The sequence below is a fragment of the Saccopteryx leptura genome, chromosome 4 (genome assembly GCF_036850995.1).
Source record: "Saccopteryx leptura isolate mSacLep1 chromosome 4, mSacLep1_pri_phased_curated, whole genome shotgun sequence".
Classification (NCBI taxonomy): Eukaryota; Metazoa; Chordata; class Mammalia; order Chiroptera; family Emballonuridae; genus Saccopteryx; species Saccopteryx leptura.
Genome location: NC_089506.1, coordinates 154,011,751 through 154,027,911, shown reverse-complemented (window position 1 = coordinate 154,027,911; position 16,161 = coordinate 154,011,751). Strand labels below are relative to the sequence as shown.

The 16,161-nt window shown below is 40.0% G+C and overlaps 1 protein-coding gene across 1 annotated transcript in view; it reads left to right on the top strand.

Moving 5' to 3' along the window:
• Window positions 1–6,187, top strand: part of ERAP2 (endoplasmic reticulum aminopeptidase 2) — a 49,050-nt gene extending 42,863 nt beyond the window's left edge. Inside the window, 6 exon segments of the mRNA XM_066383638.1 lie at window positions 1,815–1,976; window positions 2,488–2,501; window positions 2,504–2,618; window positions 3,942–3,947; window positions 4,824–4,905; window positions 6,044–6,187. Coding sequence (XP_066239735.1) covers window positions 1,815–1,976; window positions 2,488–2,501; window positions 2,504–2,618; window positions 3,942–3,947; window positions 4,824–4,905; window positions 6,044–6,187 — 523 coding nt within the window.
• The last annotated feature ends 9,974 nt before the right edge of the window (window positions 6,188–16,161 follow it).

Genomic DNA, 16,161 nt, shown 5'->3' with positions numbered 1-16,161 from the left:
ACCATTTTGTTGTAAGTGATCCGATGTCATCATTTCTTATGGCTGAATAGTATACCATGGTATATATGTGCCACATCTTCTTTATCCAGTCTTTTATTTATTTATTTTTTAACAGTGATTAAAGCCTTTAAGCAAACTCTTGGCCAATACAGCAAGAATCCATAAAAGAGTAGTGTCCTTAACATGTTCACCCAGTCCAAGTGAATAGGATTTTGTGTCTGTGAAAGTATCCCAGGTAATGCTCATTTAGACTTGTAATCAAGAATATGTTATTAAATATTATAGCTTTATTTTCTCTAAACTTCAAGACTAATTAAGGCCATTAGTATTAATTTTAATAAAGAATTTTCTTGTATAGATTAATTACTTTATTCATTTGTCAGTTCCAAATACAATTCTTTGCACATCATCTATGTGCCAGGCACTGCTGTAAGTATTAAGAATAAAGTAGTGCCTGACCTGTGGTGGCGCAGTGGATAAAGCGTCGACCTGGAAATGCTGAGGTCGCTGGTTCGAAACCCTGGGCTTGCCTGGTCAAGGCACATATGGGAGTTGATGCTTCCAGCTCCTCCCCCCTTCTCTCTCTGTCTCTCCTCTCTCTCTCTCTCTCTCTCCTCTCTTAAAAAAAATGAAAAAAAAAAACCCTTAAAAATTAAAAAAAAAAAAAAGAATAAAGTAGTGAAGAAAGTTAGTATGTGTCCTAGCTACAAGGAACTGGTCATAATAATTTGTTACCAGTTTTCATAAAATTATACAGTGAAATACACTAAAACCAAAAGAATGTGGATTTTAATTTAATTATTTCATTACTTAATCTTTATTTTATGATTCAAATGGTACTTGGGATATTTAAGTACATATAGTATGTATAGTGGAAATAGCACAAACAGAACCACAGGTTTAAATCCTATCTCCAGAACAGCTAGTTATGTCACCTATGAGCAGGTTATTTAACCATTCTGAGCTTTATTTCCACTTTTCAAAGTTAGGGTAATTATTTCACTGGGTAGCTTTGACAGTTACATAAAATGTACAGAGACTAGTGCAGTGCCTACCATGTGATCACTGCATGATAAAAGCACATTTTCTGCCCCACCCCAACTTTTCTGTGTCATGGTGTTCCCAAGCCATCAATGTAAATATCAGTTATTAATGCTTTAACCATATTTTGAATTAAAAATTATAGAGTGTATTAGAGTCAAAGCTAGTTAATATCCTACAGGATACTAAAACCCCAAAATTGTGTGTCTTCTTTAGGTAAACAGAAAATAATATTGCATTCTATCAATTTTACAGAATTGTAAAGTGACTGCATGGTAATCAGATGTGCTAATTACAGTTCTCTAGAGCTAAAGAGTCAGATGGTCCTCAGACAGGCCTGTTAGAATATTCTCTTAATATGACTTTAAAGAAGCAAGTGATCATCTTTATAAAAATTATATAGCATTAATACAGGTTATTTAATGACAGAATTCTGTATAAACCAATACTTTTATATTTCAGAAATCATCTCTTTTATTTATTGATTCTAACAACTTTCTATTTTTTATCTCTGTACATACAGGTTAAAATTTTATGATTATTCTTCTTGCTAACCTTTTATCAGCAGAATAAAACCACAAATAAATTGCTAAGTAAAATTACATCAAATAATTTTATAAAAGTTTGGCAGAAAAAAAGGTTTAATAAGTTAAGTACTGGAAATACCTATCGTACTGGGTGATACTGGTATAGCAACTGTAAATCATAATAAGGAAAAAAATTATTTTTTCTTTTATAAAACTTTTTTCTTTTCTTTTGTGTTAATATTACAGTATCCCAACAGATATTTTAAAGACTGTGTTTTCCGTGGGTGCTTGGACAACAGCAGGTTGGAATTACCTTTTAGAGAAATATAAACTGTCAATGTCAAGTGCTGAAAAACACAAAATTCTGTATGCATTGTCAGCCAGCAAGTATCAAGAACAGTTAATGGAGTAAGTGCATTAATTTAAGTGGTTAAAAGTAAACTGATATAAATTCAGTGAGGTCACTAAAATTTTAGCTAACATTTCAAAAGCATATAATAATTGAATCAGGATTTGAATTGCTTTGCCTTAAAAAATATTGTCAAAATGTAATGGCAAAAAATGGATATTTCCAAGTTATTAATCATGTAATTGTTACTATATAAATGGCTAACTTTTGCTTTCATAACCTTGGAGAAAATTATTGCAAAAACACATTCTTCTATATAAGATACTGTACACGATCTTATCAAAGTTTTTTGAAATAGTAAGTGAATAAAATTACTTCTAGAACAAAGTAAAGGATTAATTAGAGCATTAAAAATGTTAGCCAGTAGAGAATTTATTACTATTTCTGGTCAATTATATTTTATCATGCCTCTTTCTCTTCTATTCTTTTAATATATTGGTAGCTTGAGTTAACTTTCATTACATTATATAGCCAATGCCATGAAAAATCATGTGGTCTTCATTTCTTCAGATTAATTGAACTAGGAATGAAGGAGAGATTATCAAGACACAGGACTTGGCACTTCTTCATGCAATTGCTAGAAACCCGAAGGGGCAGCGACTAGCCTGGAATTTTGTGAGAGAGAATTGGACCCCTAAATAGTTGGTACTCACTTATCTCCATTGTCGCTCTTCCCACCCAGCTGTCTCAGTTGCTTAAAACCAACTGTACTCAAGTGTCCCCCAGAACATACGTATGATAGCATCTTACCCAAATGGTTTGATGATGTCTATTGGTTTTAAACCTAGTGCAGATTATTCTGCCCAGGTGCAAGGGAGAGGAATGAGCAGAAGGGAATGGGAACAGATTTCTCTTGCTCATCCCAGGCAAAGAATTGCTGGGGACAAGTACTAGCTGAATTAAATTCAGTCATCAGGCCCATCCCCCCAACTCCCCCTGGCTTTCTCACCAGCCCAGAGGATTTCAATGAAGCCATACCTAATGCATTATACATGTTTGGCTTGCTTTTTGTTTGGGAGCTAACTTCAAAAAAAATTTTTTTTCCTGTATTTTTCTGAAGCTGGAAACGGGGAGAGACAGTCAGACAGACTCCCGCATGCGCCCGACCGGGATCCACCCGGCACGCCCACCAGGGGGCGACGCTCTGCCCACCAGGGCGTCTCCCTGTTGCGACCAGAGCCACTCTAGCGCCTGGGGCAGAGGCCGAAGAGTCATCCCCAGCGCCCAGGCCATCTTTGCTCCAGTGGAGTCTCAGCTGCGGAAGGGGAAGAGAGAGACAGAGAAGAAGGAGAGGGGGAGGGGTGGAGAAGCAGATGGGCGCTTCTCCTGTGTGCCCTGGCCGGGAATCGAACCCCGGGACTTCTGCACGCCAGGCCGACGCTCTACCACTGAGCCAACCGGCCAGGGCCTAACTTCAAAATTTTTGATAAGAACTAATCCCCACCCCCAGTTCCCCTGTAAAAGTAGCACAGCAGGGAACATAGAGTGGTTGAAAGAAATCTGATTAGAAGTGTTTTGGGGGCCCTCCTCCAAAACTGGATTGCTTCTGAGTCTGTTTTGGGATCCAACTTTTGGGAGAACTGGAGCTCACTTCGGTATTGCCCCTGGGCCTAAACTATCCCCAGGGGGGGAAACCAATAACATGGAGCTCACTCCAGTATTGCCCCTGGGCCTAAACTATCCCCAGGGGGGAAACCAATAATGATTAGATTTCATCAGATGGACAGGATCTCGTTGCTTTCTCTCACAACAAAGTCCCTGCTAAGGTACTCAGCCATTTGCTCATCCAAATCCAAAATGTCACTTGTGAAATACTGTATGGGAAATATCCTGAATGAGAGAGCTGTGTAATTTTCTCTGTTATCTTAGTGTCAGTGTCTCTGATGTCAGTTATCCCCCATTCCTCTCACCTCTCTTATCTTTGACATACAGGACTCTGAGTCCTCCCAGATAGCTTTGTGCAGCAAAAAGTACATTCCCCCTCCTTCTCCCAACCTTCAATGGGTTGACATCATATGAAACGAAACAGTTAGAAACTGCTTTTTAAAAAAATGTGTTTCCTTAAAACCCTACTGGAACCATTGGTTTGGTTGTTTGCAGACTGTCAGTTCCCTTCTGAAACGATCTGGCTTTTTCTGCAATGCTGTCAGTTTCCTTTGTAAGTAGAAAGTATCCCCCTGCCTGACCATGTGCAGAGCCTAGACTTGGAGTCGCTTCTTAGACTATCTGTGCTCTGCTATGGAGCACGTATCCCTTTGACCTGTGGTACAAATCCTCCGTGTAAAAGACTCTGGGGTGAAGGATGTGGTCTGTGGTTGTGAATGAGAGCTCAACCCAGTAACATTGCCCTAATAAATACAATGTTTCTACACAGTGGTGTTCAACATGAGATGAGGAAGTCTGTAAGATAATGCATGAGCATGCAAGAAGAAAATATCACCACATATATTTTATGCTATTTACATTTTCTTTTCTACATATAACAGTACATGGATATGTACTATAATTTGGAAAGTTGTTGGTCAAAAAACTTTTACTGATGGGTGCATAATAAAAAAATGTAGAAAATGATGCTTTAAACATAAACAGAAATTTAAATATAAACATTGCTAAATAAGGTTTTCTTAAAAGGCTTTACTACATTTTAATTTTATGGTCACATTTGATAAATTACATAGATTTGGGGTTTTACTGGATGAATATCAGTTATTCTTATGGTAATTAATACTACCTATTAGTATACACAAGCTTATCATATAGCTATTAATGTTATACATCTAAAAATATATGATATAATCAACATAAGGCCCGTATTTCAATTACTTAAATCCTCTGCTTTTTTTCAGATTTGATTTGGGCTCCTTTGCCATGAGACTGATCGTTTCTGGCACGGCATCTCACTTTTCTTCCAAGGATGAGTTGCAGGAGGTTTGTGACTTTCTATAGCTAATAGTTTACAATAAATGTTCAATGCTGGAATTGAAAGTATACTTAGGCACAATCTGGTTTAAAGTTCTCATTTTAGTAGAAGAAAATGAGTTATTTATCTAATGTCATGTGTAAGGACCAAGAAAAGATCAAAATGTTAGATTCAGGAAAATGTGCTGGGATTGCCAGAGTGTAAGAGCAGAGACAGGGAGGTAATGATAGGGACCCTGTAAGGCTGAGAACAAAGGAAGACCAACGTTTGCATTCGATTAGTCAGAGACCCTTATCAGAAGTTTATGTTTGAAATTCGCCAATGAGCTAGACCCAGCCTCTGTTGCTATGCTGTGTGCGACCCCTTAGTGAATAGGTAACTGCCACATCTGCTTCTGTAAATGCTTGCTTACTTAGGATATATAAGGACCTAGCTGTAAGCGCCAGGCACGATTCCTGTTTGTAGCTCCTTGTGAGTACGTTGTCTCCGGACACCTGGGAATTCGCCCCTGCGCAGGTTAAACTGGCCAATAAAGAAACATCTAGACTCCCGAAAGTCTCCGACGTCTGTTCTCGTACCCGGTGCATGCTACACATGTAGCAAGTATGTGGAAGGCAAAGGACTAAAATCTTATAAAATTTATAAAAAGTTTTAGAGATGAGTCCTTTTGTATTATGTTGTTCATATTGTGTCACCAGGAATAATTATATTGAACTTTGAAAGAGTTCAGAAAAGTTCTTATTTTAAACTCCTATTGTAGGTAGTTCTACTTGTCTTTTAAAAAGCATTCTAGTGTTTTACATATTCTTTCCACAAGAAATTTTGAAGCAAAATTCAGAAGTCTAGAACTTAATCCAGCTCACTCTATGACTTGGCTTAATCACAGTTTCTTCACCCAGAGTGTGCTGACTTGTAAGATGAAGATTTATCTTTCCTGTCTGTCTTTGTTTATTGTTTGAAGATAAAGTAAAGTAACAATTATGCAAAAAAAAAGAAAAAATAAAGAGAAGATAAAAATAACCTTTTAAAGGTTGGCAGAGAAATGCGTGCACTGTCTTTTTATAAGTTGCAAGCCATTTGAAACTCTTTGGAAGAGAAAGTGTATTTTGAACCATGTCAGTAATTCATTTCTTGCTTATTTTTCAGGTGGAACTGTTCTTTGAATCTCTTAAAGCCCAAGGATCACACGTGGATACTTTTCAAATTGTTCTGGAAACCATATCCAAAAATATTAAATGGCTGGAGAAGAATATTCCCACTCAGAGGACTTGGCTACTGGTTAGGATTTGAATGGTCAATAGAAAGAGCACATCAGATGCAGGTTATGTCTGCATGAAACTGGCAAAGCTCAAGTCACAGTGCCAGGTGTTTTGTCTAATCAGTAAGAAGCATCAAGAAGTCCACCAGTGCAGCTGCTTGCTCTAAACTATGGCCTCTAATGGACTGATATGTGACACTGGGGGTCAGGTAAGGCCAGTTCAGTAGCCTATTTAAAAGTAAACCTTCTGATAATGGAGATATATGGAGATGTGAATATTGACACATAGATATAGCTGTGATAGTTTAGCCGCAACACATACTGTCTACATTGCCTGACATTATGCCCCTCTTGCTACTTTGCTGCTTTTTAACCTTGCTTACTATCTTGGAATTTGTTTAACCAGTTTTATCTCCATGAAAACAGAGTCAATTCATAAACTAAATCTTTTATTTACATCCAGTCATTTTCTCACTCTTCCCCCACTTCAACTCAGCCTGAATAGTTTAATTATTACCATTTGTGGAAAATTTGAAGCAAATATAAAAGCAAATATCAGGAAAGCAAAGATTCTTTTTTTTTTTTTTTGGTATTTTTTCTGAAGTTGGAAACGGGGAGGCAGTCAGACAGACTCCTGCATGCGCCTGACCAGGAGCCACCCGGCACGCCCACCAGGGGCCAATGCTCTGCCCATCTGGAGCATCACTTTGTTGCAACCAGAGCCATTCTAGCACCTGAGGCAGAGGCCACAGAGCCATCCTCAGCACCCGGGCCAACCTTGCTCCAATGGAGGCTTGGCTGCGGGAGGGGAAGAGAGAGACAGAGAGGAAGGAGAGGGGGAGGGGGGTGGAGAAGTAGATAGGCGCCTCTCCTGTGTGCCCTGGCCGGGAATCAAACCCGGGACTCCTGCACGCCAGGCTGATGCTCTACCACTGAGCCAACCGGCCAGGGCCAAGCAAAGATTCTTGTTACCAAATATCAGATTATTAGAAGCTAGAATGTCAGGGTTTATCAAGGAGGCCCAGAGAGCCCTTGGCTTGAGCCTCCCATTCATGAAGAGCCTCAAAGATCACCTTTTGAGGTCATCTCCAAATGAAATAAAATCTGTAGTCTGTCATGAGGATACAGGAGAGAGAGACAATACTACTCGGCTTTAATCTATACACTGTTGCATTTTAAAATAAAAGTTGCAGAATTATATTTATATATTTGCGTTAAATTGTGGTTTAATGTAAATATTTAAATGTGTCATTATATTTTATAATATACCCAGTGTTAGTATTTATTCATATTTTTTAGGAAACCTCGATCTCTGGAAGTGCTTTTCTAAATGTTTCTCCTAAGTGTTTAAATAAAGTATTAGAATAAAGAAAACATCGCTTAAAATATAGGTAGTAAATTTAATAAATTCATGATCCCACATATGAATCAGTATATAAGTATTAATATGTTCTAGAAAGATGAATCAATATAGAAATGATTAATTTATCTGGGTAATTAAGAAAAGCTGGGTTGTTGGGGCAGAGGATTGACGGCAGTGTTATCCAATTCCCTTTGGAGTGACATTATGAAGGGCTATAGACTTTTCTCAGTTAGGGACAGAATAGAGTTTAGATGCACCATGGGCATGACCCAATACACATTTTGTTAAGTTTGTTTTCAAATCATCTTGGAATCTTTGAAACGTCTTTGACTCTAGATTTGACCTGGTCAGGGTTCTATCAAGGTCCGTGTAACACCTTAGTGATATCTCTCTGGAATTATATGTACTTTTGCATACAGAAACTGAAAGAGTAAAGAGTACTGTTATTTTCCACCAAGTAATAATATGTAAAATAAACAGTAAAATGTGTTGAAGTTTCAATGAAACTGTGCCATCAACATTTCTATAAATAAGCACAGTTCTTTTTTTGTACAGTACCTGATCTACCATAAATTTCCAGGTTTTTAATTCTCCTCCTTTTTGTTCCTTATTTAACTGTATTTGTAATTTCTCCGATTCTTAAGAACTGAGTACAGAAAGAAGCAATTTTATTATTTAATGAGAATGAACATGAGAATCGATGTACCAATAATGTTTTAACAAATAGTTTTTTTAAGTAAGAATTATATTGTACTTATTAGTGTGATATTTCAAAAGCTTTATGGTAGATGCCAGACACCCAGCACCAACTAAGACTTAGCTAAAATTAGTTTTACTTTCCTGTACCCCAAATGAACAAATTGTGAAAAAGGTGTTATACACAACATCATGAATAGATGATAGAGTGAGCAGACATAACCACTCTGTGTGTCCCTGATTCCCAGCGGAGACCACGGGGCCAGGGGGCGGCGAGGAACTCTGTGGTCTCTACAGCCTTCTTGGGGTGAGAACCTTCCAGATCAGCAGGCCCGGAACAAGTCACTTGCTCCCTTTCAGACTTTGTGTGGGAACAGGAAATACTTCAGCCTTCAAGAGTCGAACTGACCACCATGACAAGAATTTGGCCTATTCTTCTGCATTTTATTTTTTGCAGAGTGCCATTGGGTCTATTTGAAGTTGCAGAGAAGCAAGTCTGGCCAGGTACTAATGCCAGAGATTTTGACTTTTTGAGGGAAGTTCCTGGGGGATTTGGGGTTTTTTTGTTGTTCTGCTTTTGGAGTTGGGGAGGAGTTTATCCCAAACCACAAGTGAAACCTCCAATAGTCGTAGGAACTATTTTTCTACTTGAACATTAATATGTACCAAGCACAAGCTTGTTTAGAATGGCCACATTTTTACTCTACAACTCTCCTTTACTTGCATTCATTATTGACTTCTTTCTTTCATTTAACCATGCGTTGCTATTTTTTATTTCAACATGAATTGTTTACAGCTTTTACATGTACAGAATTTATTTATCATACATTATATTGTTTGCTGCCTAAAACCTTAATATTATGATAAGGTGCCAGGAAGTGCAAAACTGTTAACATTAGCATTTTAGAAGGAAGAGTCGGGCCTCCTTACCCCTCCTTTCTGAGGGAGAAAAAACAAGAAGAATGCAAGAACAAGAGCTTGCAGGGGCAAAAGTCAGTTAGTCATAGTTTAACTATTTCCTATAGTTCTCTGGAAGGACTGATGCCACTTGCTAGACAGAACAAAGAATATAGAACCTATCTGAAAACGCCTTCCTCTTCTCCTTTCTTAAAGGCCTTTAGAACACAATGTTTATGTACCTTAAGTAAAAATTCCTACACTAATCTTGACTCACCCTCCCATCCTAGACCTGTGGGCAGTAGCGGAGCAACCAAACAGTGCTGCGATTGGCCCACCATGAAAGCTGGAATGCCCACTAGTGGGCGGGAGGGACCAGGTTGACCAGCACTGCAAAAGTGGGCGGTTTTTATAAAAAGGTTTGCCATCACAGCTCTAGCAAAAGGGATCAAGAGCCCTGCCCCCTTGCATGAAAACCTGTATTCTGTAACATTTTATATGCTTTCTAATAATCATCATTTTGAAATTATTTGTATGTTCAAACCTTGTAAAATAAGCAAGCAAGGACTAGGTTTAGACTTCCTAATAAGCTAACCCCAACATTCTTAGCAAAAGAAACTTCATTTAGCTTCTCCCCTTATCCTAAACTAAACATTTCCCACTATTGTGGAGACAGGGATAGGTTGTAAATCCTAGGAGGTTTGGGAATGTCTTTTACAGGTATGCAAAACATTTATCATTACTGTGTTATCTTATGGTCTTAGTGTGTAGAAATGTTTTTTTCCGTTTGATAGATCTTATAGGTAAACATTGTAACAAGACAGTAAAATTCAATGAGCTTGTTAGTAAGATTAATGACATTGTACCACGTTCTCCCTCTTTTCCTCCTCAACCAGTCTGTGATTTTGTCTTTAAAGGCAGTCTTAGGACTGTGTTCATGGCTGTGTGATTTGAGTTTGAAATGCCCCGTGCATGTCGCTGGCAATAAAGCTTCTAAAATTTCTTCTGTAATCTACCTTGGTGTCTCTGTGGAACTCGCTGGTTACTCTACAACATCATCATCAAAATCATGTCTTCCAGTCATAAGGAAGAAAGGTGAAAAGGACGATGCAAGACTGGGTTGCAGGCTGAAGTGTGGATAGATTTTATATGATCTAAATTTTTGATAGCTAGTGCCAGACTATCTTCTGAAAGGGGGTGTTAATTCAATTTCTTTTTACCCCTATATCATGTGTTTGTTAGGACCAAATGTTAATCTCTTACATGTAGTAATACTTTTCCCCTAGGAGTTTACATAACTATGCCACTAGTTTCTTTTTTTTTTTTGTATTTTTCTGAAGCTGGAAACGGGGAGAGACAGTCAGACAGACTCCCGCATGCGCCCGACCGGGATCCACCCGGCACGCCCACCAGGGGCGACGCTCTGCCCACCAGGGGGCGATGCTCTGCCCCTCTGGGGCGTCGCTCTGCCACGACCAGAGCCACTCTAGCGCCTGGGGCAGAGACCAAGGAGCCATCCCCAGCGCCCGGGCCATCTTTGCTCTAATGGAGCCTTGTCTGTGGGAGGGGAAGAGAGAGACAGAGAGGAAGGAGGGGGAGGGGGGTGGAGAAGCAAATGGGCGCTTCTCCTATGTGCCCTGGCTGGGAATTGAACCCGGGTCCCCCGCACACCAGGTCGACGCTCTACTGCTGAGCCAACCGGCCAGGGCCTGCCACTAGTTTCTTTTAATTGGTATCTGCTTGATAAATCTTTTTGTATCCTGTTACTTTGAATTTTTCTGTATCCTTTAGCTTCAGCTGAGCCTTTTATAAGCAGATGATACCTGAATGTGGTTTCTATTATGTTCCCCAACTTGGGCAGGCCCAGGCTCTGTCATTTGTCCACCCCATTCCCATTCCCTCTCAAAGACTTAGAACTGAAGCTTCAGATGCCCTCAAGGTGAATGCTACTGTTACCCTCTGTTTAACCCTCAGAGTTCCTGACTTCACTTCATTTTTGATACGTGAGTATTCCTTACTAACATTCTAGGAGATCAATGCATTAAAGCAATTTAAAAATATACTTTATTCTACATTTTTAGTTATTTTAGCAAGAAGGCCAGCCAGGTTCCCTAGTTTAGCATACTCTCAGAAGCCATAGTAATTTATTTTCCAATATTTGAATTCCTAACATGTTTACATATGAGGCTCTTTATTAAGGAACTTTTTTTGCCATATGAACTGTGTAGTTTTGATTTCTCATAAATGAAATTGTGAGATGCCTATGTTAAACTTAATCCGGAGGGACCCAGAACATTGAAGACATGAACAAGGTCCGTCGATTACACACCAAAGCTTTATTGTCTAGCTTGGCCAAGCCGCAGCTACTCCAAACAGAAATCTGAGGGAGAGCGCGCTGGCCCTTTGTTTTACCTGTTTTTATAGTTTTGTAAGTGGGAAGTACAGAAGCAAAAATTGTAATTAAGAGCCCTTTACCACTATTGGTTATAGTCATATGTCCTTTAACATGATGGGACCATGTTCAATTTGCAAGCCATACATCCTTTTGGAGAAAACAAAATTTACAAGTCAACACAATGGCAGAAAGATATCTTTTACATATTAAAAAGCATTCCCGACCTAGAAATGCTGAGGTCGCCGGTTCGAAACCCTGGGCTTGCCTGGTCAAGGCACATATGGGAGTTGATGCTTCCAGCTCCTCCCCACCTTCTATCTCCCTCTCTGTCTCTGTCTCCTCTCTAAAATGAATAAAAAAAAAAAAAGCATTCCCATATTATCTAGTGTTCATCTGCTATCTCTCTGTCCAGAGTCACACGTGTTAACTACATGCATTTACATAGGAGAGGTAGTTTCCGTGGGGACAAATACCCGCAAATGGCTCATTACTATAAGAAAAGGTTTATTTTGGCTTTTCCCTTCCTGCACCTGGCTAGCCATTCACCCCTTTCCCCACAGGTGTGGTGGAATGTCTGGGAATCCATGTTTTCCTCCCCTTGCATTTACAATACAATGCCAAGGGCCATCCTGGTTATGCCAATCACACAGTACAGAGACTATTCTCACAATTTCTCTGCACACCTTAACCCAAAGTGATAAAATGTTCTCCAAGCCTCTTAAAATATTAATATTAATTCTGTAGTGTTTTGGTACCTTACAACACCTGCGGGTGAAGTGGCTCAGTGGCTCCTCACCTACACTGTATCACACTTAAGAAGCTAGCAGTATAAACAGATCATTTATTCAAAACTTAAATCAAAAAAATTTTCCAATATTCATAGATTTAGAAAGTCTGAGAAATGCTGATTTGACTAACAAGATAGAAAAACATTTCTATGTATGTCTCAATCACTCCTGCAAACTTTACTTTGCCACAATTACTTCAAGATTTTTACAATTTGTTCTTCTTTTCTCAAAAGTCCTCATCTTCTACCACGCTCCCAGATGAAGTAAAGAAAACAAACAAACCAAAAAATAGTTTTCTATTTTTGGTACATGACTCATTAATTCTCATCTTTAGGTATTTAGACATATGATTTCCCACACTTCAAAGTTCATGCCTCCCTTTGTTGAATTATGCCATATTTCTTTCTTTTAATACAACATATAAAGGTTCATGTCTCTGTAAGGAATTCCTGTAAGTTATTTTTCCCCGCCGAGAAGGAAGGAACAGGTCTCGGAGCCACCAAGTGTGGTAAGTTCAAAAGGCTTTATTCCGTACAAAGCATTCCCCGGACGAGACTCACTGGCGTGCAAGATGGAGGATCAGGAAAAATCGCACATGGAGAGAGACCGCGTGGGTATATTTAAAAAAGGGTCCCTCTAGGGCAGTCGCGCTAATATGACGTAGAGAAATCTTACTGGCTGACAGTCAATCGCCTTTGTTTCCAAGGAGTCCTAGGAAGTTTCTTTTTGGCGCTCTTGACTATGGGCGGTCCAAAAAGCCAAAGTTCCCGGAGCCTAAGTTCCCACGTGACCAGCCCTCTATCCACCGACCTTACAATTCCCATTTAATACAACCTGGCATATCCCTTCAGTCATCCAAACAATAACTGAGTTATAATTACAAACCTTATTGAAGTAGGCAGAGTATATTATCTAAGACTTAAAAGATACAAAGGACATTATTTAAGTTTTGAAAACATTCCCTTTAAAAGTGTTTTTTAGTAAATTGAGTTTGGAAATTCTCACTCATTTCTGATACATTAAGTTGGAGTGGAGAAAGGGATAGGTAGAACATTCTAAAAACTCAAACATGTGAAGAGGTGGAATGGGGATGAAGAACTTTTGCTCCAAGAGAAACAATTGTGTCCGTGGCATAAGGCTGTTGGTATATAATTTTATTTTCTTCCTAGTCATACTTCCAGATATAGACTTAAAGACTAAAAGCAGGAATCTTAAAAGGACAAACAGAAAATTTTAGTTGATAAACAGTAAACAGGCTATGATAAGGATCAAAGAAAAGGTCTGGTCTGAAACAACTGTGCACAATCTATGTGAACCTGACAGAGTCCACAGCAGTCAGACCTTCTGCCTAGAGTAAATTAATTCAACTCACTCCCAGGGACTGCATTCGGGTCACTTAAGCTACACTGAATAAGTTGTTGTCTAATGAGAGAGGATGGATAGCATTTAAAGGTTGGTATTTGCTTATTTTTGTTCTAAGTGATGCCTTGTCTATATACAGATAATAGTCACGATGCTACTGATCAAAGCACCGTTTTAAAAATAATGTTCCGGGCCCTGGCCGGTTGGCTCAGCGGTAGAGCGTCGGCCTGGCGTGCGGGGGACCCGGGTTCAATTCCTGGCCAGGGCACATAGGAGAAGTGCCCATTTGCTTCTCCCCCACCCCCCTCCTTCCTCTCTGTCTCTCTCTTCCCCTCCCACAGCCAAGGCTCCATTGGAGCAAGGATGGCCCTGGCGCTGGGGATGGCTCCTTGGCCTCTGCCCCAGGCGCTAGAGTGGCTCTGGTCACGGCAGAGCGACGCCCCTGAGGGGCAGAGCATCGCCCCCTGTGGGCAGAGCGTCGCCCCTGGTGGGCGTGCTGGGTAGATCCCGGTCGGGCGCATGCGGGAGTCTGTCTGACTGTCTCTCCCCGTTTCCAGCTTCAGAAAAATACAAAAAATAATAATAATAATGTTCCGTATTCTAGAAAAGTCATTGCCAAATAGGAAAAACGTATTATTCATTCAGTTTCAGATTATTTGATCTTTGGGAAGCCTAACTGTATTTGAATGCCAAGGGGATACACGGTTGGCTCCTCTGTCTCACCTAGAAAGAGTGACACCCCACTTACACATCTAAATCTAAAAAGAGCTGTCACAAAAGAAAGCTTCATAGATTTTGCCCTCACAAGAGACAGAGGACCCTGAGGCTGGGGAGAGGATTAGGGTGGGCAGGTGGGGGAATGGATTCCAGAGTGAGGGCAATACCCCAGAAAGTTCTGGTTGGGTAGGAAGCTCTGGAGGGTAGGATCTGTCACTTATTCTAGGGTGTTGCATGCAGGTGACATTTGACAAATATTTGTTGACTGTGCAAGGCAGCACCTATAAATGAGGGTAGAAAATAAAAAATGGGACCTAGGGGAACCCAGAGAAAAGCCTACTTGGCAATTTTGCCCCAGGCTGGTCCTGCTGGTACATGACTTTTTACCTCTGTTGTGTGGATTATGCATTATGTATATATTCTGCGTGCTTGTGCTGATGGGCCCAATGTATTGTAAGTGCCTGAAAGCAGAACTTCAGCTCCTGTTTTAGGTTCTCTTTGGTGTTCTGTACACGTAGGCATGCCACAAACGCTGGTCTGGCAGCTCTCAGCCAGAAGGGGAAAAGCATCTGTGTAAGGCCAGAGTCAGCCAAGAATCACAGTCAAGTGTAATTTTATGCATAAATATTACAGGACCTTCTCATGCTCAAAAATAAACAAAAACATGAAGGACACATTTTATGGGAATGAACCGTGGGCTCTATTTCAGCATAGGTGTAAGCAATAAAGAAAAATGAAAACTGAATCTGTATCTTCAGGAGTGGAAATATCTTCCTAGAAACAGCAAGTCAATAAAAAATTCCAGCTAGATATCATTCCCCAAAATATCTTTCATATCCTCTGACTTTAATATAAAACGGCCTATGGTTTTCATGGCTGAAGCAGGACCCACAACCCCTGCCACTTCTGGCCCAGTGAGGCTCCATCTGACTCAGGACTTATACATCAACTCAACACCAAACACTTGGGTTTCTCAGGACATTACTATTTTAAATGATTAGCTTGGAATAGGTCAGCATTATCTAAGCTTGTTTGTTCTCGCATTATACTTTGTGAGTCTAAACTTTAAAAAAATTTTAAGACTTTATTTATTTTAGAGAAGAGAGAGAGAGAGAAGGGGGGAGGAGCAGGAAGCATCAACTCCCATTTGTGCCTTGACCAAGCAAGCCCAGGGTTTCGAACCAGCGACCTCAGCGTTCCAGGTTGACGCTTCATCCACTGCGCCACCACAGGTCAGGCAGTGAGTCTAAACTTTTTTGCGTGCAATCTACATGGTATTAAAGTTGCATAATTCACGTTTAAAAGTAATAGCAGCCTGACCAGGTAGTGGCGCAGTGGAGGACCCAGGTTCGAGACCCCGAAGTCGCCAGACTGAGCGCGTGCTCATCTGGTTTGAGCAAGGCTGACCAGCTTGACCCACTGGCTTGAGCAAGGGGTTACTCAGTCTGCTGAAGGCCCATGGTCAAGGCACGTATGAGAAAGCAATCAATGAACAACTAAGGTGTCTCAACGCGCAATGAAAAACTGATGATTGATGCTTCTCATCTCTTTGTTCCTGTCTGTTTGTCCCTGTCTATCCCTCTCTCTAACTCTGTCTTTGTAAAAAAAAAAAAAAAAAAGGTAATAGCAAATAAGCTGTAAGTGCTTATTTTGTGCCAGTCTCTTCAAAGCACTTTCAGTTTGTTCGTTCACCTTTTCTTCAGGATAACCCTAAAACGGGTAACCCTCAGTTTACAAAGGAGAAAGTAAAACCCAGGGCCTTACGCATCTTGCCCAGTCACAAAGGCA